This window comes from Rhinopithecus roxellana, chromosome 3 (genome assembly GCF_007565055.1).
Source record: "Rhinopithecus roxellana isolate Shanxi Qingling chromosome 3, ASM756505v1, whole genome shotgun sequence".
NCBI classification, from domain to species: Eukaryota; Metazoa; Chordata; class Mammalia; order Primates; family Cercopithecidae; genus Rhinopithecus; species Rhinopithecus roxellana.
The window spans coordinates 103,998,363-104,023,429 of NC_044551.1; the positions used below are offsets into that span (position 1 = coordinate 103,998,363).

At 35.8% G+C, this 25,067-nt stretch overlaps 1 protein-coding gene across 4 annotated transcripts in view; it reads right to left on the reverse strand.

The window, feature by feature from the left end:
• Positions 1 to 24,511, reverse strand: part of SRFBP1 (serum response factor binding protein 1) — a 62,257-nt gene extending 37,746 nt beyond the window's left edge. Inside the window, exons 1-3 of one of the 4 annotated variants that reach the window (XM_010369160.2) lie at positions 24,409 to 24,511; positions 12,305 to 12,393; positions 11,198 to 11,270 (exon numbers count right to left, since the gene is read on the reverse strand). In XM_010369160.2, coding sequence (XP_010367462.1) covers positions 11,198 to 11,270; positions 12,305 to 12,393; positions 24,409 to 24,444 — 198 coding nt within the window. In that variant the 5' untranslated portion in view covers positions 24,445 to 24,511. The other 3 variants (XM_010369161.2, XM_030927323.1, XM_030927324.1) reach the window with 3 other exon arrangements.
• Positions 24,512 to 25,067: the final 556 nt, after the last annotated feature.

The following is a 25,067-nucleotide window of genomic DNA, read 5'->3' on the forward strand; positions in this document are numbered from 1 at the left end:
CCACGCTGCTAAATCTAATGAATAAGTCTCAGTACTCCTCTTACTCAATGTATCAGCAGCACTGTCCCCTTCTTGGTCTACCAATTTTTGTTAATTCTTCCTTTCTTCTTGATACTCTGTCTTCATTTGACTTACATCAGACCCATATTCTTGGTTATTTTTTCTTTGTCTCCTCTGCTAGTTCTTTCTCTTCTCTCTAACTTAAGAATGGACCAGGACTCTGTCCTTGGTACTCTACCTTTTACTATTATCTAATAATACCTCAGTGATTTCATCCAGTTTCATTATTTTAAATATCATATATAAGTGAACATCTCCCCAAAATCTCCATTTGTAGCCAAGATAATTTCTCTGAACTCCAGACTTACATAACCAAGTATCTACTTCACATCATCATTCCTAATCCTTCCCACTCCGCTCTATTTCTTCCACAGTATATAATCAACGAACATGCTATACAATTAACTTACTTATTATGTTGTCTACCCTAATCCCCCAACTCCCCACAAAAATAAATTACAAAAGATCAGAAACCTTTGTCTACTCTTCTCAGGTATACCATAAGTGTCTAGAAAAGTACACGGCATTTGGCAAATGCTCAATAAGTGCTTGTTGAAAGAATGGATACTGAAGTTATTTTTACTTGTTAGGTATTATAAATTGTTACACTAAATATCTCAGTTATCGCAGTGTTAGATATAACATAAACCAGACATGTCAGTAAACACTGCCACTGTGCAGGAACCATGGCAGAGTGTATTTAATAACTATGTCTTTCATTCAGGTTTATTATTTTCTATTACCTAGATTAAAAAAATACAGCAGTTAATCTTTACTCTTGATCATGTTGAGATGAGTTTAAATCACTATCTTCCCTTACACAGACTTCATGAATAGAAACTAATAATCTAAAAGCTTTGTATTTCTTGATTCTACAGATACTTCCTTTACAATGTAAAAAAGAAAAACAAAACCCAATACCAAAACAAAATAATGAAGCAATACAAATTTAAGTTTTTCACCCTATAATTTGTAAAGTTTCACTCAAGTTTTAAGACTCAGCTTCCTGTTACAGAAAGACTTCCTTGAATCTTCAAGCAGTGCTAAATGTCCCTCCTCAAATATGTCTATCAGCGTCTTTCAACACATCACAGTGAAGCTCTCTCCATTTTTCTAATTAGACTTTAAGCTTCTCAAAGGCAGGCACCATATTAATTTCTACATTTTTGTAAACTAGCCAAACATGGCGCACACAAAGTATAGACATAATATTATTTTTGTTGAGCCAAAATAAAATGTTTTGGTCATGAGGATGGTTCTGAGATGAGATTATAAGTAAGTATTTGAACTTTTCTGGCAAAGTACCAGACTAAAAAATATCAGGTAAAACTTTTGTGTTTTGAATCCTACAGTGCTAACTGAAATAAAGAGAGTCACTTTAGCTTCTAGTCTAAAGTCACAATGCAATCTGTACAATGATAATGGATTGTGTGGTATAGCTAGTCTGGAAAATATCTCTGTTCTGGATCCCTCCGTCATTATGAAAAGTTTTAGTGTAACTTTTCACAATCGTGTTGAAGGCAATAGTCATCTTAAATAACATTTCATTTATGCCATTTATATGGATTAAAAGACTATAGAAATTCAAATTCTTAAAAATTAAAGTGTACCATGGCTAGGAATGTTGATGTTGTATATTTTATTTACTCACTACAGCAAATAAGTGAAACAAAAATTATATACTGCTATAACCTCTTACACATCTTTTTATAGATGTGCCCATTTATATTTGAAACATGTCACGGAAACTTCACAGAAAGCCTTCTGTGTGCAGAAGACTGTGTAAAAAGGCAATCCAAACAAAGAGTTTCATGTTTGAAATAACATGCCAATAACCTGTCATAGTAACAAAAAGAAAGATGTGTTAATAATTGATTTCTAAAAACTGATTACCTAAGCACTGTGTGCATGAGGATGAAGTAAGCAGGGTAATTTTAAGTAAGTGGGGTAATTTCTGTTTAGCGCAGTTGGTGGGAACAATAAAAATACAACCAAATTACTAGAGGAGCTTTCTCCAATCACACAAAACCCCCATCCATTATGACATATGCCCTAAGGCATGAAGCCTTATGCATACATCTTCCATCTTTCCCAATAAAATCACTACTTTAGAAGTTGGTGAAAGCTGTGAAAATGATAGTCTGATTTTGCAGAAGTATGTGTGATGTGGTGGAAAATCCTGCCTTGTTATCAGGCAAAACTGTAGAAACTTAAAAAACAAGAATGCGTAACATATAGGGAATATAATGTTGACTGTGGTATGTACACAGAAATGAGGTTAATACAGTTGTGCACGATGACCGGGGTCAACTGATGAAAATGCTTTTAATACTCATGAAAAATTAGATCCCATCTGGCAGACAATAGGAAGCTAATCTAGGGTCTTGAACAGGAGAACAATATAATAAAACAAAGTAAGTTTACTACTAAGAAATTTTACTAGTGTCAGGTTTCTGCTGGCAGCCAGTTAAAGAATTACTAAATGTCTACAAATAGTACTGTCTCACTTTAATTCCAAGTTGAATTTCATGTCAAAAGTTGAATCTTCATATTCTAAAAACTAACCTTAATGCATTTTTCACCTATAAATTATTTTCATCAATATATAAAAATAATTGTTTCAGTCAACAAAAGCTTAAAAGACTTGTATAATTCAATTGTAGAATGATCTGCATCTTATCAAAAAATATGAAACATAAACATTAGCAAATAACACAGTCAAATGAAGCTCCCAAAACTTCTGTTTTACCATACAGTCCTATCTCTCACAGTAAAATACTTTTTAGAAAATCAGGCAAAACAGCTTGTTTAATGTAAGTGATTAAACATGATCACATTTTTTATGCCAAATAAAAACATCAAAATTGTTCTTGGCATATAAAATGACTCACTTCTGTCAGGTTCAAAGAGGCAGACAGAAAATGACACCCAGCAATTACATCAGTCTGAAGATTCTACATAGAACACTTCTGTATTCTAAGAAATAAGTCAAACAAAGTTTTTCCTTCTGGACATTCCCTTCTATCAAAATGGATGGCCTTGTGAAGAAAAGCTTACTGTTTGCATATAATTTGTCTCCATTTAACCCCAAACTGAGGTGATATCCAGTTAAAAAAACAAAAAGAACATCCCATTTTGTAAGACCAGTTACTTACTGATCTTATTGCTGCTTTTCTCTAGGGCCCTTTGTCTCCTATTATGTGTTTCCAATAAAATATGTTGTAATATTTAACTCTTTTCTCAAGCACCATATTATTTCAGACTGGAATCATGATAGTAGTATTGGTTGTCCAAAATTTTTGAATTAATAATTTAAAAATGCTTTGGATACTTTCACAGTTATTAGGAAATGTTTGGCTAAGGTTTAGGTTCAAATTTCCAGAATTACAAAACAAAAAATCAAATCAAAACAAAACAAAAATAAATGGGAAACATTTTTTTTAAAAAAGCCATGTTATACTGCTTTCTTCCTTCATACTGCTGAATCTTGTTTATACACTCAGTAGCCTCTGAAGTAGGCTTATCTAGGTGAAGAATTCCAGAATCAGTTCCTTATTTAAAACTTAGGTGTACACTATGACTCCGTAAATGGTAACAGCATTTTCATCTCTTTTGCCAACAAAGGCCTGCAACTTGTTTTTTGTGTTCAAACAGAAGCAAGCAAGTTCAAAAACAGATGATATATACTACTGCTATTTTTCACATATGTTCTTATTTAAAAGAAAAGAATATTTTTAAGGCAATCACAGACTTTATATAAACATGGTCTACAATGAAAATCATGACCCCTATATATTAAAAATGCAACAGTAAGAATTTCAGGAATATGACCTACACAAAATAGTAACTTAAAGCTGTAGAAACCACACGTCAGAAAGCAAACTGGGATTTCAGTATGATGATCTGTCACTGAATGCTGTTTCATGAGTGTGAAGAGAGCATTATATACTGATCTTTTAAAATAGTGCTATGATTTCCTGTTTATAATTTCAAAGGTCACAGTTAAGTACAGAAGCCTAACAAACCAGGACATCTTTCTCGCTCTCCTTTTAGAAAGAAAAGTTCTACTTTTTAAAAAATTAAATTGGAAGTTATATGGTCTTAGGGTATTAGCTAAGGTGACCGTATAAAATGAAGAACCTTTTTCCTCCTGTTTCTGATACTTAACAAGCAAAAAGAAAAGCCTCTGATTACAGATTCTTCTTAATAACAATTCCATAGTATTCCATTTATCTTTAGAGACTCAGAACAACCTCAACATTGTAAATGTGCCAACATGTAAAAAAAAAAAAATTTGCAGTAGAAATCACTCTGTCAGCTAGTCAAGCAGCACTCACTATGTATCAGACACATTACTAGGTGTTAGGAATAATTAATTGAGTAAAATAACCCATTTTCTTAAGAAGTTCTCTCTAAGCAGCAGGAATGGCATGAAAGCAGACTGCTATACCATATGATAGCACAAATACACAAAGTAAAAGGGCCTATATAGAGTAGGTAAGTAATTCTTCTGGGCTTAGAGTTCCAGAAGCACCAGGGAAAGTTTCCTAGAGCTAATAACATAAGAATTTGGTGTTAAAGGAAGAGAAAGTGTTTGTTCAGGTGGGAGAGATGTGCTATGTTTAAAAACTCTGATGTAGGCAATGGGTCATGAAACTGCTAAGTTTGGGATTCAGTTTAGCTGGTAAAAAAGAACAGTTACAGGGTAAGTGGAAGATAGAGAAGCAACAGAGGGGTAGCTAGAGTACAGACCACAAAGAGTCTTGTATATCATGCAGGGAAGAAGTCCAATTAGATATGCATTTTAGAAAGGTCACTAGTTAGAGTGCAGAACATGATCTGAAGGCGAGACCAGAGGCAGGAAGTCTATACGATTTGAATGTGTTTTGAAATGTGCTCATTTCAAAAACACCTAATTCATCATTCCCTTCTTGAAAGAGTTTCTTCACAAAGTTTCCTAGATACTCTTGGTTCTTTTTCTCCTTCACCGGCTACATTTTTTTTCAGTCTCTTTTACTTATCCTTCTTCATCTTCCTAAAATCAAAATTGTAGTGTGTCTTGAGGCCCTCAGAATAAGATAACATGATTAATCATCCCCATACCCCCAATCCTGAAAACAACCATAACACCTGGACATGCTACCCAAAAGCCCTATCTGCCTATCTGAAGATATTAGAGTAAATGGAAACAGACAGACTCTAATGGAGCGTCCACCAAACCTACTTGGAGGAAAGAAGATGGAAAGTTGTACAGCACAAGTAGTTACCATTTCTTCAAGGTTTAGCCTAAAGCCAACTGCAATCAGCAGGGTTTAGAAACAGTGGCAGAGCTACCCCTGAAAAAATGAATCCAGGATACTTTATCTGCTGAGAGAGCAGGGTAAGCCCAGAAGGGAGAGAGAGAAGAAATCTCTAAATATCTTAAGCGTTCAGGTAAGTAGCAGATTTAAAGCATCTTCCTGAAAGACAAAAGATCTAGACTGAGACTGGAACTGCTGTCTAAGAAACGTAGTTTAAAGTTAAAACCTAGCCAAGAAACTTCATTAAAACAGCCACTTATTCGAGAAAAATAACCAAATCCAGAATCTCTGCAACTTCATAATGGCCAGGGTACAGTCCAAAATTACCCAGCATATGAACGGGAAAGGAAAAAGAACATTTTTCTTCTGCATAAACAAAAATGGCTATTATCACTATCCTTGATGGTGTTCAAAAAAAATTCCCCTCAAAGAATGAAAATATTATCAGAGAAATAAATTACTGCAGCAGAGAAACAGAAACAATAAAAACATTTTAACAGATGTTGCCATAGAACATTAATCGCTGGGTGAAAGACTACAAGATATTCACATAGTCTCACAGTATCATTTCACAGATGACTTAGCAACATCAAACCGAAAAGATACCTTTACAATGGGGAAATCTGGCATATGGCACTTAAATCAAGTGCTAGAAAACTCAGCACTGATAGTAAAGGTACAAACATGCATGTGATACAATGCACTATTATTATCATATTGCAGTATTACAATTTTCTATAGGCTTGAAGTATTTTCCAAAAAGTTGGAAGTTAAAGTATAAACACAGTATTATACATTATGAAACACAAAAGAAAAGCTAAAAGGAAGATTATTACATATCACGGAGGGGAGAATTAAAGTAGCTATCTTGGGATCTATTCATTTCCTTTAACAGCAGGAAACTCTAGGAAAGGGAGGTGATGCAGTTTAGTCTTTGTGTTAACATGCTGGTAAGCAGTCCCTCTGGTAGATAGGATAATGAGTTTTTGTTAGCTGGAGGGTCCTTATCTGAAGAATGATCTTAGTAGGCTGTCCCTTGTTAAGGATGCTTAAAATAAACAAACCCAGAATTTACGGGTTTATGAAGCCTGGCACACTGGAGAATATCATGTAAGCTATATAACCTGAGGATATTACATGGAGAAGTTTCAAAATGTAAACGCGCTCTGATATGAGGTAATAACCAGACTTCCTCATTTGGAGACTCTGCGCTGGAAAGTACACGTCTGATGTGGAAAGGAAGGGCCTGTGGAATTACATAGAGTCCCAGATCTCTCTCCTTGCTTCACCTGTCCCCTTTGACTATTTGCATCCTTACAATTATTAGTAAAGCTGATTCTAGGTAAGAGCTCTAACACGTTGAGTCTGATTTGGTAACATATTGGCTCACAAATAAAATTGTCAGAAATAATTATAGTGTAAGACTAATGATACTTTTAATACAATTACTTTCATAGAATAAACGAACAAAATGTCAAGTTGACATAGCTAATTAGCACAGTACAGTGTACTTACAGGCTTCAATAAGGTATCTTTTACCCTATGAAGGAACTTGTTTAAGCATTCATAGGAAAAAAAATTACCAAAACCACAGTATGTGAAACTATAGAAAAAAACCCAATAACTTTTGAAAAAGCACATATAACCAGAAATATCACAAAATTTTAAAGAGTATATGAATACATACAACGATAAACATCCAATCTAAGGGGTATACGCAGCCTAGAATACTTCTGAACATGTCCTCTGAAATGGGATTCTCCCTAGAGTTGTGGTGAGGTTTAAATGATATGATAATTATATTATTTTGATGATATACCATTTTACTTAACTTTTATGCCTTTACAGATTATAATCTATACTATTTTTTTCGATTTGTGATCTCCTAATGACAACCACTTAGGATCAAGCTGTGCAGAAGCCTGAGACAAAGTGATCCTAACTCCTGATTACAAGCTCAAAGGTTGGTTTTAATAATAGATTTCAGAATGTAAAACTAGGGGAAGAACAAAACAAAAGGAGAGAGTTTTAAACTAGAGGAGAAAAGTAAGAGGTAGCAGGCAGAACAAGGTCTCAAAGAAGAACACATAAATTCTCATCTTAAAGAATATTCAGGATAGGAAGAAGTAACAGCCTTAGAGAGGAAGAGGTTGAAAAAGAATACAGATAGGCCAGTAGTGGTTGCCTGTAATCCCAGCACTTTGGGAGGCTGAGGCAGGCGGATCACCCGAGGTCAGGTGTTTGAGACCAGCCTGGTCAACATGGCAAAACCTCGTCTCTACTAAAAATACAAGTTAGCCAGGTGTGGTGGCAGGTACCTGTAGTCCCATCTACTCAGGAGGCTGTGGCAGGAGAATCATTTGAACCCGGAAAGCGGAGGCTGCAGTGAGCAAAGATGGGGCCACCGCACTCCAGCCTGGGCAACAGAGAGAGACTTTGTCTCAAATAAAAAAAAAAAGAAATACAGATATAGGCTACTGTGTATATTTACCTGTGAGGAATTAAAGGATCTGAAAACACATTGTACATCTTTGGGTCTTTTTTTTCCTAGATGGCAAGTTTCATGTTTATTAAATTATCTCCTCCAATATCTAGGAAAGTGTCTAGCTATATCATAGGATGTTGTCATCTTACTGAAGCAGTATACTACAGTGGATAACATAATTAGCTTTATAATCAGTTATAAATTGCTTAATTTCTCTAAGCTTGAGTTTCTTATTCTGTAAGACAGGGATAAAAATGGTATCTACCTAGTGAGACAGTAAATATAAAACACATAATATACTGCCTGGCGCATAGTAAATGCTCAGTAAAAGCTAGTTGTTACTTTCATTATCGAGTAAGAGATTTGTTGCACATTTTGAGTAATTTCAGTATATGTTTGAATTTTACCATCTCCTTTTCCAGCTAAGTAACTTACTGATGTGTAAATGTTGACAGGCTAATTTAACTAACTTTCAAAGAAAAAGAAACTGTTTTAGAAGCCAATATTTCTACTAATATCAAAGTTAAAAGTATAGACACTATTAGAAAAGGCAGCAAAGACTTGGGTTTCATACACCATAGTCTATAAAATTAGAACCTATGATTTTAAAGGATAAAGATCAAGTCAATTTTTTTCTTGGTTGGCCAGAAAAAGCAAACGCTCATTTCTAAAAATACTCAGGATTTCTTCACAAAGAAGTCATCCTGCAACTAAATACCCTATTATTACAGAAAGCAAGAATAGGACAGTATGTCATCAATAAGACGATAAAAATGAAGCAGTATCTGAGCCAAGGAAAAAATTTCTCTGGAAAAATAAACAAGCAGAGGTCTTTTCTCCAAATTTAATTAAGACTGAGAGTTTGTTTTGTCACCATTTATTTGATACTCTCAAGTAAGTAATAACCACTTCCTAAGAAAATTACAAATGACCTACTAATTAAGAAAAATGTTGTATGTATTTGCTTTGTTTAGAAAAGACAAAAAAATTTGTAAAAGAACCATAAATAAGGAATAAAATTTGACATGTAAGAACAGCAGGCCGGGCGCGGTGGCTCAAGCCTGTAATCCCAGCACTTTGGGAGGCCAAGACGGGCGGATCACGAGGTCAGGAGATCGAGACCATCCTGGCTAACCCAGTGAAACCCCGTCTCTACTAAAAAATACAAAAAACTAGCCGGGCGAGGTGGCGGGCGCCTGTAGTCCCAGCTACTTGGGAGGCTGAGGCAGGAGAATGGTGTGAACCCGGGAGGCGGAGCTTGCAGTGAGCTGAGATCCAGCCACTGCACTCCAGCCTGGGCGACAGAGCAAGACTCTATCTCCAAAAAAAAAAAAAAAAAACAGCAAACATAAACATATAGTCTTTCTAGTATTCACTTTATATTTAAATTTATTCCAGTTTTTAAAAAGCATTACAAAAGAAGTTGAAGTCAGAGTAGCCAACCCAGCATGCCCTAACTCCTGCCACAGATATACATACTATGAATTTTATGAATTCAAGGAATACATAGGCTATGAATTTGGCTTTCTATGATGCAACCATTCCATTGCATAATCACAGTGAAAAATAGAACACAAACCAAACCAAACCAAACCAAACCACGGTAGTGATGTGGTAATCTTGTAAACCTACAAACTTTATCACTGAATCCGATTTCCCTTTGCTCATGAGATTCAAAACAACAACAAAAAAGAAAACAGGCTTTACATTTAGATCAAAAAGGACAACTTCTCTTTCTAATTAACTTAACCAAATGTATCACTGAAATTTACAACAGGGAAGTATTCTAAAGATTGAGTATCTTTTGTTCTCAAACTCTTCGTACACTGCATACAAGTTATTATATATAATAAACCATGGAAAGAATGTAGCGTGTGTGTGTATATATATTACATATATATAAATATTTAAATTCCAGTTTATTCCAGTTTTTAAACAGCATTACAAATGAAGTTAAAGTCAGAATAGCCAACTATACATTGTGTGTGTGTGTGTATATATATACATGCATATGCACACACACACTACATTCTTTCCATGGTAAAATAAAATCAGCAATTATATAGTAGCTCAAAGCCTCTGAATAATTTAAGACTACAAAAATGACTATTCAGAAGAAATTACAGGGAAAATTTAGGTAGGCAATGTAATTTAGTAAGAACCTTGGTTAAGAGAAAGTGAAAGAGATAAATTGTAACTTCCTATTTTATTGCTATTCTCAAGGCAAAATCTCTAAAGATTTTATTTCTCATAGGATATCATTAAAAAAAGGTATATGAAAAAGACTAAATAATCTGCAAACCACAGAGACACAAATCATCACTGACAGTCAAACACAGAATACTTTTTCTTCCTGAATGACTGGATACAAAGGGGATTATAACTTTGAGAAAGAAAAGTTTTATCAGATGGATTCCATGAATTTTACAACAGTGTGCAGCGGGGGGAGGGAAGAACACAAGAAACAAATATACTTCATATCAAAGAGTCGTTTCCTAGATGTTTTTATTCAGATTAACTGGGATAACTTTGTCCTATTAAACACTTTACTATCCATCTCTTTAAAAGGAAGAAAGGGTGAGAAGCTTTGATAACCTAACTCAATTAAAATATTGTTAGAGAGTTTTCTTTCTCTTTTAACTAATTCAAAACTTGAAAGTTATACCAAAATATAATAGGCAAACATGCATGCAAAATGACCCTGCAATTAAGAAAATTGCTGGGACCAAATGTTGTTTTTAAGTTCTACAGTAAAACAGTCTCCCAGACATTTAATGTCATGTCATTTGGTAAATGAAAGTTTCCTCAAAGTAAGAGAGCGAGAAGACCTAAAAATTATGCTAGTGAAGAGTCTGACTGAAAAAAAACAAAAATATGGGATCATGTTGGTCTAACACTAATTTAGAACTACAGAACTGAATAAAATGCTGATACCAATACATAAAATTTATTGAGTTGGCAACAAGGAAAGCATGATGTCAGCCACCAACATCACCATTCACATTCCCAAATAGAGTGAAGACTTTAATTCTTGAACTGACTTCATGCTAAAGTTATAGTAAAAATTAAAAACCTGAGGCATGAGGCATTATTAAACATAGACGAATTTAGTTTGGCACAATTTTGACTCAAATTAGCCTAGCACTTTAACAAATTCAGTCAAAAACATAGAAAAATGCAAGCTTAAACACTACAATTTTCTAAATGTACTACATTTTCACCAAATAGACTGATACAAGATATCTTAGGCAACTCTCAGGCATATCAAGTAAGCAATACCACACACAAACAAAACGCAGGATAACAGGATACGCAGAAACATACGCACATACACACCCACAGAAGTCCTTACTTTCATGGCATGGATCTCTTCAAGCAATCGTTGCGCCCGTCTTTGGTTTTTTAACAGTGCATCTTCAGTACCCCTGCAAAAAATACATTACAATATGTAGCCAGGCAAAGCATTAATTTTTAGACTCATACTGTAATGGATAATCACTTCATTTCTTTTCAGAAAAGTGTAATAAATCTCTAGATAACAAACATGCCACTATCCTACACTGCCCATTTTCCCCACTCCCAAAAGAAACCTCAATTTACTAAACAAACCCATATGTCAGTAACTGGCAAAAATAAGTACTGTCTTGGCATTGTATTAATGACTATCATTGCTGATAGTTTGCCTTCTCTAGTTCCTTAAAAACACTTTTTAAATCAATCAATCAATAGTACATTTAATGTAATATAAATTTCATAAGTTACAATTAGAGTTTGGCTACAATTTTATCAAATGAAAATTTGCTCTCTGGAATTTAAGGAAAAAATAAAGAAGGGCAATATTCTGACATATTTATGAAAAAGCAGGAAATTAATCAGGAACAAAACATATTTGAAGGTTAAGTATTCATGCTTACATTATAAGAAGAACTATAAATAAAAATAAAATACTTTTTCACTAACACTAGTGATACTAAAAATACAAAATATTATATTTTTCCAAAAAATTACATGGAACACAATGTTCTAATAAACACTTTCACAAGATACTGAAGATTTCAAATTACTTAGCAATTCAAGAAAAAATGTGATATAAAATCTTCAAAACTGATTCTTAAGGTATTACTAGATTTGTTAAGCTATATCAGTACCTTAAAATAACTTCTAATAACATAAAACAGATAAGCCCAAGGGAATTTTATTCTGAAAAGACCAAAAGAGAGTTTTGCAAAAGCAGCAGAAAAATTCATCCTGTATCTTGAGCAATGATGTCCAAACCATAGAAGGGCATGCTGACACAGCACATTCTATCTCGCATCATCTCCACATACAAAACAAAAATGCTGTAGGAGTAAGATATTTGATTACTTCTCTATATCCCACCCTAAACATTTTAAAGCATCAAATAAAAACAACTTTTGACATTTTATTAGTCACAAGTTCATGACTTTAAATGACTAACTTTTTTGACTTCAGTCTGCCAACACTCCTGACAAGTTTTCGGATAACCAAAACTCGTATTCTCTTCACTTCTTTTCTCATCTTCACAACCTTTGAAGAATAAAGTCATAATTAGAAGAAACACACTTACTTCAGGAACAAACACACTTTATTTTGAGTCTTAATATTATAGACTTAGTCTACAACTTAACCTTTTTTGTCTAACTATATTCATAGCTTGATGTAATCAAACCTCTTCCATAAATAGTGAAGGAATAAATCAACAGTCTAAAAATGTGTCTAAGGGCTTAAAAAAACAAGCTATAATTTTTTAAAAAGTCATGGTATTACCCGAGATAAGTATTTTAATGTTACACTTATATCTTGCTGGGTTTGGAACACAATAAACAGTGAGTTCCCTGAAATCAGAACCTGTCATATTCATCTTTGTATTCTCACTGTTTAAAACAAAGCCTCACTCATAATGGTAGGAATTTAATTTGTTGAATATTTTAATTAGCAAATTAGCTTTTAATTAGCAATTTATTTTATTTATTTATAAAACAAAACTTTCATTATTTTTAGTAATAAATTATTTCAAGTATAATTTTAAAAGCAGCTCCACAAACACAAGGGCATTGTGTGCAAGCATATGTGCATGTCAACATAAATGCTCCCCCCGCCACACACATACAAATACATACTTTAAATCATCCTACCAGAGAACAATGTTTAACTCTAAGAATAAAAAGCAGAGCTATAGGCCAAGAAACGGAAATTCTAGTTATAAAAAAAAAATACACATCATAACAGCTTTCAGTGCAATGGCATGTAATCACGGAGTTTATGTTTTGTCTATCACAGTTAGGAGGCATACATCTTAAAAATTACTCCTGGAATGTCCTTCTTCCCCTTCTTCACTTTAGGGACTACATAAAATTCAGTTCCAATATAGTCCTTCCAGTGAAACCTTCAATGACTTCTTCAGTTAGAGATAACCACTCCATCCCTGGGGCCCCCACTATACAGATTCTGTCATTAAAGCATCTACCTCACTGCATTGTTACTAATGGCTCATGTGGCTGTCTTTTTCTATAGACAGCAAGCTCCTAGAAAACAGGAGTCTTGTAATATTTACATAGTGTTTTCTTTGTCCTGCAAGAGTACCTGGCACACAAAATTCCTCAAATTCTTCTTGCCAAAATAACATTATCAACATCATCCTGTTTCTTTAAGGCTCTTCCATTAAATTAATAATATCTTCTCTCACCCTTCACATCATTCACTCCCTTATTCACTGAAGATATTAGCAACCAACTTACAACTTCTTTATACCCTAAGTTCTGCCATCATTCTGTGTAACTTACATGTCCAGTTGAATAGCCCATTTGATAGTTATATCTTCTTTACTTATTTTCTAAAGACCTAATCTATTCTATTTCAGCCATCCACTTCCATGGCTACACTGTCAACCTCGTCATCATTCATAATATTCAATTTCTAAAACCATTAATTCAAATATTCCACACTGTGATCACAACCTCTATCAGCTTGCTTGCTTAACTCCACCCACCACAACCATCTTTGACTTCATTAGGACCACCAATCCACTGACTCCTACACTTCCTCTTTTTACATGTTCCTCTTTTTACGCAGTTTAGATACATGATAAACACTTGCCAATTTCTTAAACTCCTATCCCCCTGGTTAAGAAACCATAGTCTTGAATGAAAAAAACACTGAGCTCTTCATTGTTGTATGTCAATAGCAAATACTTGTAACATTCTGTCTACTATAAATTCATCATAATTAACCTCAAGTGGACCCCCATTCTTCCTAGCCATCCTATATTTTTCTGTTCAATTCACTCTACAATGCCTGTTTTAAACTTTTGCCTACTCTCCTGAATCCTCTAGTCTCCGTCCTCCCTTCTTTCTTTCAATCGTGTGGAGAAAATAATTATCAGTCGGGGACCATCATTTTTCTACTACCATGAATGTAAAGGTACTTCCATGACCCATCTTCCTTTATGAAAAAAGTTACAATATAAGATATACCACTACACATATCTGAAGTTAATCTTTCAACTGTCTTTTAGAGCCCATTCTCTTCTGCCTTCCTAGAATCTCTACTATGGTTTATCCCTTTACCATAGCATTGTCATTCTCTTCCTTTTAATGCATTTGTTTCTCACTGATTTTTAAACATGCTTGAGTCATTTTCATTAGAGACTAAATAAACATCCTCATTACGTAGGTCACTAGGACCACCCCCTCTTTAGTTATGTGGAGAATTAAGCTTTCAGAAAGAGACATCCAAACTCAGTATCTCTATTTCTGCATGCCACACAAATCCAGTTTGATTATCATCCTCATCAAGTCTACTAAAATATGTCACTAAGGACATCAATGATTTCCAAAAAATCCCCTGAAATCCAACAGAAATTCGACATTTTTGACCACTTTCTCTTTCTTCAAACATTCTTCCCTTGGTTTTCCAAGACAGTTTTCTTCCTTCCTTTCTACTCACTCTATTTTGATCTTTTTTGAAAATTCATCCACTTCTATCCACTCATAAAATGTTAAGAGTTGAAGGGGCAGTCCCAAGCCAGTGTTTCTTTTCACAATACATTGTTTAGCTTTAGGAGATCTTATGTGTGCATATTCAATTTGCCACATAAACAAAGAGGAGTCAAAAATTTTACCTTCAGCTGAGATCACTCCTTTTAGCTTCAAGCCCAAATGTGCAACTTTCTGCTTGACATTTCTTTCTGAGTGCGCTCAAAATCACCTCAAATTCACACTTAAACTCATGTTCTTCACCTCCAATAAGACCTTTCCCTTCTTTTGTGGGGGAGGGGAGTTTCATATTTCAGGGAATGGAACAATTCTTTTAGTTATAAACCTAAGGGTCATTAGAGGTAGCTCTCTTAATCCTTCACAATGAATCTCCGAGTCCTATTAATCTTAAATCCTAATTATCTTTCAAATTGTACCACTTTTTCCCCTATCTTGACCTTTTTGCAATCGTGGCTGAGATACTGTTAACTGGTTTCTCCACACCTATTCTTGCCTCTCTCCAACCAGTTATCCACAATGCCGTCAGAATAAAAATTTTTAAAGTATATATATTCAATGTCACACCTTTACGTAACTCTTTTTAACGGTCTCCAACTGTTCTCAGAAGAACCATGTTGGCCTTTCAGTCCCCTGTCCTCACCATGCTCACTTCTACTACAAAGCCTTTACACCTACCATTTCCACTGGTCAGAATGTTCTTTCTTCCCATGTCAGCTTGTTAATATCTATTCATCCTGATTTTGGACCAACTGTCATTTCTGTGAAGAGTCTTTTCTGGCCTCCCTGAGAGGGTCACAAGTACCTTTACTTGGTAACTTAATACTTTACTTTTAATCTGATTATTTTTAATGTGTCTTTCCCCAGTAGGTTATAAATTCTGTGAAGGTCAAGTATCTGGTTTTACCCAACACTGCATCTTAACACCTAACATAGTGCATGGCACACAATATATGTGCAATAAATATTGGTTAAATAAATGAACAGAAATGTAAAAATACACACTGTCTATTCACTGTTTCAAATGCATAATATATTTTAAAAATGCACAGTAATCAGGCTTCTTTTCCCCTAGATGAGTTAACCTCTTAGGAATTTGTTTCAAAGTTAGACCCATTTAGAAAAAAAACCATACTTTGCATAAATGAAAAGGCACACAGACAAAGTTTAAGGAAAAAAAAAAGAACTGCCACGTTGCATAAACAGAATTATATGGTGTCATGATACATTTTTTAAAGTTATTCATAAAATAAACTAATAGCAAGTGATGAACTATACATTAAAATATATTAACAAATGTTTCTAATTGCTTAACTTTGCAGGTACATGAGATGATAATATACCATTTGCTAACTACTGTTAACCAAACTTAACTAATAAACTGCAGTGGACAGAGTTGGTCCTTGGTTACAGTCCAATCGTAAGAAAGCTTGTCTCCAATTTTAAAATTCCAATTTAAGAAATACTATGTTTGTATTAATGGATAAGGGAACTCTAAAACCAAAAAGAATACCTCATATATTTAAGACTTAGGTTTTCCCAAACACTTAGATTTTTGCAAAACTGATGACAAATACAGCCTTTAAGTTAGGATTTAAAAGGCTGCCAATTCATGTGTCACCGAGGAGTTATAAAGTTGGTTGACAGACAACCCAGAAGGCAACGAACAGACCTAGTACACCAATACTGCCAGAAGTCTAAGTGCACTGCCTAATGGCAGTACACTTTGGCAAACCTCTAACCAAAAGCAAGAACTGTCATTGTTAGAATTGTAAAAACAGTATGATTATTGTTTAGGAGGGAAAGAACAGAGCAATAGTGTGAGCACAGAGAAAACAGAGGCTTAGAAATGTAAATAAAATATGCTGACACAGAAGAAAGCAAATGAAAGAGAAGTAGAAGGAAGGGGTCTGAAGACAGAAATTGAAGGGAAAATCTGAGGCCATCACCAACAAGACTGATGAAGCCAAGCCGAGGGGCTTCCAAACAGCAAGAGAATGCATTTAAGACAATCTATAAGATCTAAAGAAAAAGAGTTAAGACTTACATACACAGTGAATATATATGTACTGACAGTGAAGTACTACCTATAAATTAGGCATACAGAGGCCTTTAAAGGTAACCTGGCAAAATCTAAACATAGGGCATCTCTTGCATAGACAATATAAAAATACTATAAATACAATGGAAGTCTAATATAGCTATTTGGGAAAAGACCATGTGAGATGACTCAGAACAGTCAACATAAACACAGGAAAGGAAACCACAGAGAGGCAAAAGTTGGCAGTGTCCAACTCAAGGAAATTCCAAAGAAAGGGTTCCCCAGCTCAGAGACTTGAGAAATCTAATCTGTTCTGGAATAACTCAATTATGGGAACAGATGCATCACAGCTCAACATGAATCATGCAACTAAAACCCCTTTCTGCATTTCTACATACCAAGCCGCTGATGGTCAGTATATACAGGAAAAGAATGTGTTTTACAATGTGAGCATTACGATGTATATTAGATTTTTTTTAATAAACTAGCTTTCTCATTCACACAATCTCTTATACACTTATGTTTAATATGAATTTGCTTTTTAGAGAATGAGCTCTATTTCTGTGGTGACAATGACAGCAAGTTTCTGATATACAAAGCAGATAGCAGACTTTGGTCCAAAGACAAAATTAAATGCTACTTGAATTGACTTTTGGCTGGCTATGTGTTAGCTGGCCAACTAGTTAGCCTCTGATAATTCACCAACTTTACCATGTTTTTGAGTTAGCCTGTAATCAAAATCTATAGTTATTAGAAAATAGTTATTCCAAGAGCTAGTATTGTTCCAGGGGAACTTGTGGTGTTCAGAAAAATCTAAGTATATCTGTGTTTCTAAGAATACATTAAAACTTCTGTTATTCATTAATTACCTATCAAGTTAGTAAATACAAAAAAACTATGACAACACATTCTGTGTATGAGGTTGTGAGGAAACAGACAAATGCACTGCTGGTAGAAATGCAAACTGGTTTACTCCTTTGGAGGAAACCTTGCTGTACTTTAAAACAAAAGTCCTACTTCTAGGAATCTATTCTGAAGATACCTCAACAACAGGAAAAGGCTACACACAAGATTATTCATTGCAGCACTTTAACAAAATGTAGCATGAGAGAGAAGATAATGTATTAAATAAAGCATATAGCAATGTAGTATTTTAAATCAATGCAAAAGATCTCTAGGTATTACATGAATAAAACTTGAAAAGTAACATTTGGTGAATAAAATACAGTAGTCCCCCCTTACCAACAATTTTGTTGTCAGCAGTTTCAATCACCTGCGGTTAGCCAAAATTCCAATATAAATAACTCATAAATTTTAAACTGTGTACCACTCTGAACAGCATGATGAAATCTCTCACTGTACTACTCCATCCCACAAGGGATGTAAATCATACATCCAGTGTATTCCTGCTGTATCTGTTACCTGCCCATTATAGTACAGAAAATAATAATAATAATAATGAAGACAGTTTGGTACTATCTGAGGTTTTAAGCATACACTGGGAGTCTTGGAACATAACCCCCATGGATAAGGGGAGACTACTATAATTTATAATTTGTAGAACAATATGCAGTTTAAAAGTACACAACACAATACTATACACTGGGTATAGATACTTATGTTACTAAAATTGTAAAAAATATAGAAGAGAAAAACACACACCAAGAAGAATAATTACCGCTGAGGTAGAAAAGAAGATTGGTGGAATTAAACATTAAGATATAGCAAAACATTGACATTTCCTAAACAGAGGAAGCAGATTATAAGACTCTTTACATTATTTCCCATACGTTTGAAGTAATTCATAGTTAACAAAACTATTGGGTTTCTTGTCTTTTTTCGAGACAAGGTCTGGCTCTATTGCCCAGGCTGGAGAACAGTTGTGTGATCTCGGCTCATCGCAACCTCCGCCCCATCCCGGGCTCAAGCCATCCTCCTACATCAGCTTCCCAAGTAGCTGGGACTACAGGTATGTACTACGATGTTTGGCTAATTTTTCTGTATTTTTTGTAGAGACAAGGTTTCACCCTGTCGCCCAGGCTGGTCTCAAACTTGTGAGCTCAAGTGATCCGCCAGCCTCAGCCTCCCAAAGTGCTGGGATTACAGAGTGAGGCACTGCACCTGGCCAAAATTATTGTTTTATAAAAAGGATCCTAATTTTGTCATATGGATGATAACTTATTGCTGATTTTACTTTTTATTTCTGATGAGCAACAATTTTTAAAAATATCTAGAACGTTTAGTGAATATCTACAATTTAACCATTATTGGGCGTATGCTGCCACCTAGCAAAACTTCCCAGAATAGTTTAATAACTAAACACAAATTGGTTCTTTTCTTACAGATAGGCCCTAATTTAATATTTCAGAAAAAAATTGTTAAAAAGTACACTGCACCTAATCATGACATAGGAGTTTTGTAACTTCATAAGCACATACAAACATGGTTCTTGACATTCTTATGTTTTACAATATGTGGAAGCAACTCATTTTGTTCTTTGGCATTTTAGTTTCTACCTTCACTGTCTTACAAGAAATGAAAAGCAATTTTCTAATGGGCCTATTGGTAATTTGCTATCAGTGAATAAAATAGGCCAGGTGCGGTGGCTCACGCCTGTAATCTCAGCAATTTGCGAGGCCGAGGTCAGAAGATTCAGGCCATCCTGGCTAACATGACCCTGTCTCTACTAAAAATACGAAAAAAAAAAAAAAAATTAGCCAGGAGTGACGGCAGGCACCTGTAGTCCCATCTACTCAGGAGGCTGAGGCAGGAGAATGGCGTGAACCTGGGAGGCAGAACTTGCAGTGAGCCGAGATCGCGCCACTGCACTCCAGCCAGGGGGACAGAGGGAGACTCCAGCTCAAAAAAAATAAAATAAAATAAAATAAAATAAAATAAAATAAAATAATGTCAGTTGTAGACACAGGATTTGGCCTTCCTATGAAATTAAAGCACTCCATCAGATTGCTACGCCTCCTAATTCTGATTTTTACATATCATTGCTGCCTAAATTTTAGAAAACAGATGACTTGAGAAAATCTAGCTCTAGTTTTGCAAATTATTTACTCACTAAATGCTATGGCACTGTAGTTTTCAACTGTGCATTTCTCCTCTAGTTCTAATGGAAAGGGAGAAAAAAAGTCAGCATTTAGGAGATTTTCCCTCTCATTTGAACATTAGTTGACAGTTACGCTATCCATGCTTTCATCTGCCCAATATATATTTACTTCTTATATTTACCTGTAGACAAGGTACTGTGCTGGAGATGAGGGAAGCTGCTATAAAAAGCAATTAAAAATTCTCTCTTCTAAGTACCGAGAATATGCAACAAATAATCACCAAGATAGAGTAAAAAGTGATGGTTTATTTTTTAGAAGAGTAAAGATAAATTTTTACTTTACTTCGCAAGAATAACAACAAACTTTAATTTTAATCTCTTTACAACATTGTATTGGAAGTTCTGGCCAGGGCAATCAGGCAAGAGAAAGAAATAAAGGGTATTCAAATAGGAAGAGAGGAAGTCAAATTGTCCCTGTTTGCAGATGACATGATTCTATATTTAGAAAACTCCATCATCTCAGCCTAAAATCTCCTTACGCTTATAAGCAACTTCAGCAAAGTCTCAGGATACGAAATCAATGTGCAAAAATCACAAGCATTCCTATACACCAATAACAAACGGGGAGCCAAATCGTGAGTGAACTCCCATTCACAATTGCTACAAAGAGAAAAAAATACCTAGAAATACAACTTAAAGGGATGTGAAGGACCTCTTCAAGAACTACAAACCACTGCTCAGGGAAATAGGAGAGGACACAAACAAATGGAAAAACATTCCATGTTCATAGGAAGAATCAATATTGTGAAAACGGCCATACTGCCCAAAGTAATTTACAGATTCAACGCTATTCCCATCAAGCTACCATTGACTTTCTTCACAGAATTGGAAAAAACTAATTTAAATTTCATATGTAATAAAAAAAGAGCCTGCATAGCCAAGGCAATCCTAAGCACAAGGGACAAAGCTGGAGGCATCGTGCTACCTGACATCAAACTATAATACAAGGCTACAGTAACCAAAACAGCATGGTACTGGTACCAAAACAGATACACAGACCAATGGAACAGAACAGAGGCCTCAGAAACAACACCACACATCTACAAACACCTGATCTTTGACAAACCTGACAAAAACAAGCAATGGGGAAAGGATTCCCTATTTAATAAACGGTGTTGGGAAAACTGGCTAGCCATATGCAGAAAACTGAAACTGGACCCCTTCCTTACACCTTCTACAAAAATTAACTAAAAATGGATTAAAGACTTAAACGTCAGACCTAAAACCATAAAAACCCTAGAAGAAAACCTAGGCAATACTATTCAGGACACAGGCATGGACAAAGACTTCATGACTAAAACACCAAAAGCAACGGCAACAAAAGCCAAAAATGACAAATGGGATCTAAGTAAACTAAAGAGCTTCTGCACAGCAAAAGAAATTACCATCAGAGTGAACAGGCAACCTACAGAATGGGAGAAAATTCTTGCCATCTACCCATCTGACAAAGGGCTAATATCCAGAATCTACAAAGAACTTAAACAAATATACAAGAAAAAAACAAACAACCCCATCAAAAAGTGGACGAAGGATATGAACAGACATTTCTCAAAATAAGTCATTTACGCAGCCAACGAATATATGAAAAAATGCTCATCATCACTGGTCATTAGAGAAATACAAATCCAAACCACAATGAGATACCATCTCATGCCAGTTAGAACGGCAATCATTGAAAAGTCAGGAAACAACAGATGCTGGAGAGGATGTGAAGAAATAGGAACACTTTTACACTGTTGGTGAAAGTGTAAATTAATTCAACCATAGTGGAAGGCAGTGTAATGATTCCTCAAGAATCTAGCAATAGAAACACCATTTGACCCAGCAATCCCATTACTGGCTATATACCCAAAGGATTATAAATCATTCTGCTCTAAAGGCACGTGTGCACATATGTTTTTTGTGGCACTGTTTACAATAGTAAAGACTTTGAACCAACCCAAATGGCTATTAATGATAGACTGGATAATGAAAATGTGGCACATATACACCATGGAATACAATGCAGCCATAAAAAAGTATGAGTTCACGTCCTTTGTAGGGACATGGATGAAGCTGGAAACCATCATTCTCTGCAAAGCAACACAAGAAAAGAAAACCAAACACGGCATGTTCTCACTCATAAGTTGGAGTTGAACAATGAGAACACATGGACACAGGGAAGGGAACATCACACAACAGGGCCCTGGCACTGGGCGGTGGGGCGGGGGAAGGATAGCATTAGGATAAACACCTAATGTAGATGACAGGTTGATGGGTGCAGTAAACCACCATGGCACATGTATACCTATGTAACAAACCTGCACGTTCTGCACATGTACCCCAGAACCTAAAGTATATATATATAAGATTAAAGTTTGAGAAGAGTCAATGTAAGTACTTGGGAAGCTAGTACAGTAGCTGTACTAGGAATCTAGTGGTGATGGAAAAGAAGTGAAAAGATTGAAAGCAAATTCAAATTATTTTTCAGAAACATTTCCTCCTCAAGAAGTTGTTAATTCACTTCTTCTGCCTATTTTCTGAGATGGTTTCTTTTAATTTCTATGAGGTATTTCCTATTAAAGGCATTAGTCCTTTGTCATATTTGCTGTATATATTTTTTTCTAGTTGGTTGTCCTTTTTCTTTTCTTTGGTATGTTATTCAATTTTTTTATGTAGATAAATCTATAACTGTATTTCCTTTTGTGGTTTTTGTCCCCCACTAATTTTAAATTATAATATCCTCCATCATCTTCACTTTTTTCTGACCTTTTTATCCCCTTCACATTAGAACACACTAGACTTCAGTGGTGGACGTGTGTAGTTCCTGCTTTCATAAATTCATTTAATTACCTAGTAAACATATGTGTTACACGTGACACATAAACACAGGAAGACAGAAACAGTTACATAAGTGTTCCCAGAGAAGAAAGCAATCTGGCTGCACAAAGAATAGACACCTAACCCAGACCGAGGTGAGTTAATGAAGGTTTCCTAAAGGTCAAATTTTAACTGTTTTGAAGAAGAACAGAAGTTAGCTAAGTGGAAAAACAGTCTTAAATGACTTATCCCCCGTCATTTCCATCATCAAAGTCATTACAAAATTTGATATGAAGCTCCCTGGGGTTGAAATTCCAAGGACATTACTCTGATCTTTCATACATCACAGGTAACCTAATGGAAAATAGCCCACCAAATGCTTTCTGGCACAAAGCATAAGCTTAATGTATGTTTATGAGTAAACAGTAACTGCTTGCAGCTTCTCTCTTCAGCATACCTTGTACTCCACTGTCAACTGAAATCCAGACTCGTTAATCTGGCAGTAGGGAATATATTTCAGTTTTATTTCCTTCTTCATCTCACAAGTTCCCATCAATGAAGAGTTACCTATCCCTGTATTACCCACGGGTTCTTCTGCTACTAACCCTTTCCTGCTTATACCAGTCCCTCTGCCTGGAATGACTTCTTCCCCTTTCCTGAATCACTGACTAAGTGATTCCTGGGGAAGATCCTTAAAGACCAAGTACAAATATTACCCACTTCATTTTCCCGTCTTGTTACTAGAAAATATGAAATATCTCTTACACTACTGTGTGTACACTAAACAGTGACCTGCTCATACACGGAATAAAGATTTCCTTTCTGTATGTCACTGTGAGTTCCTTACTCGATCCTTACGTTTCCAGCTTACTTTAAGACTTCGGATGACATTACTTCGTTGAACAGAAGCAGAAACCAGAGGCGGGTAAGTGGTAGGAATAGTATTTTGTTGACATTAGCACATTATGGAAGAGACGGTGGTGAGAACAAATGTCTGATGAGAATGGACTGAAGAAGCAGAAAAAAGAATTGGGGATAGCAAGTATGAACAGTTCTTTATTGAAGTTCTGCTGTAAATGGAAGCAAAGGAATAAGACACTAACTGGAAGAGGAAACGAAGTACTGAGCATACAGTCTCATTCAAGATCAGCAATTTCTTAGAAGCTACAGCTCTTAATTTCTCGCTTTCATTTTCTACAGGCAATAAGGAGCTGGTAATGTGTACTGAAAGTTAAAGGGTCAGGCACTTGCAAATACTTCACATATCTCAGTTAATCTCACAACCACCCTGGGACGAACTATCTTTGAGTTCCGCTTTACAGACGAAAATATTGAATATCCAGGCTAAAGGGTCTTCCCAAAGTCCCACACACATAAATTCGTGGGGCCTGACACATGTCTCTCACTTTAGTCACCTAGAGACCGAAAAGGGAAATTACCGGTTGCCAAACTCCAAGCTGCGGGAAACTCGCCTGGGCCCACCACGAAAGTTCCTCCAGCCGCACCCTCTATGCCCGCCTCCGACCACGCGTCTCAAAAGACCCGGTTTTGAGGACCCTCAAAGTCAGCCCCATAGGTTCCTCGGCGCTCACCTCGTTATTGAGGTTCAGAGTTCCCGGCTGAGCCATAGTAGATGAAGGAATATGATCCGCCAGTGCCTGCACGTGAACTGGGTCTCTCAGACTGCGGCTGCGTCGCCACGCCCCTCAACGGAAGCCTCTTCTGTCCACAATTCATCCGCCGTCTGCTCTAGCTGCCGCCTGGGAAAAGGAAACGTTGACGCTTGGAGGGGAGAACCGGAACTGATATAAGCAACTTCCGGCGCAGAGGGCGACGCAACGGAATTGCGCGTTCCTATGGAAACCAGACGGGGGATGGTAGCTGTGGAACGTCCAGGTTTTCAAGATGCGGGGTGTGTGTGTGTTTGTGTGTGTGTGTCCCCTTAGTACACTGTGTGTGTGTGTCCCTTTAGTACACTGCGCCCGCATTGTACTGGCCTTGGTTTTTCTCTCGTAATGGCGAGGGGGTCGCTGAACGGCTGTGAAAGAGCTCTTGTGAAATGGTCAAGCACTTGAATGAACGATTTTTTGCTTCCATTTTTTTAATCTAGTGTTTGTGCAGGTTTTTTGCTTTTCTAACAAGCACGCCTTTTTAGATCCTCGCAGCTTTTTGTCCCAACCTCACATTATAGCTGAGGTGCGAATATTTTTTTCCTGCACACTATAGAAGGGTTTAAATTTAAGGAATGAAC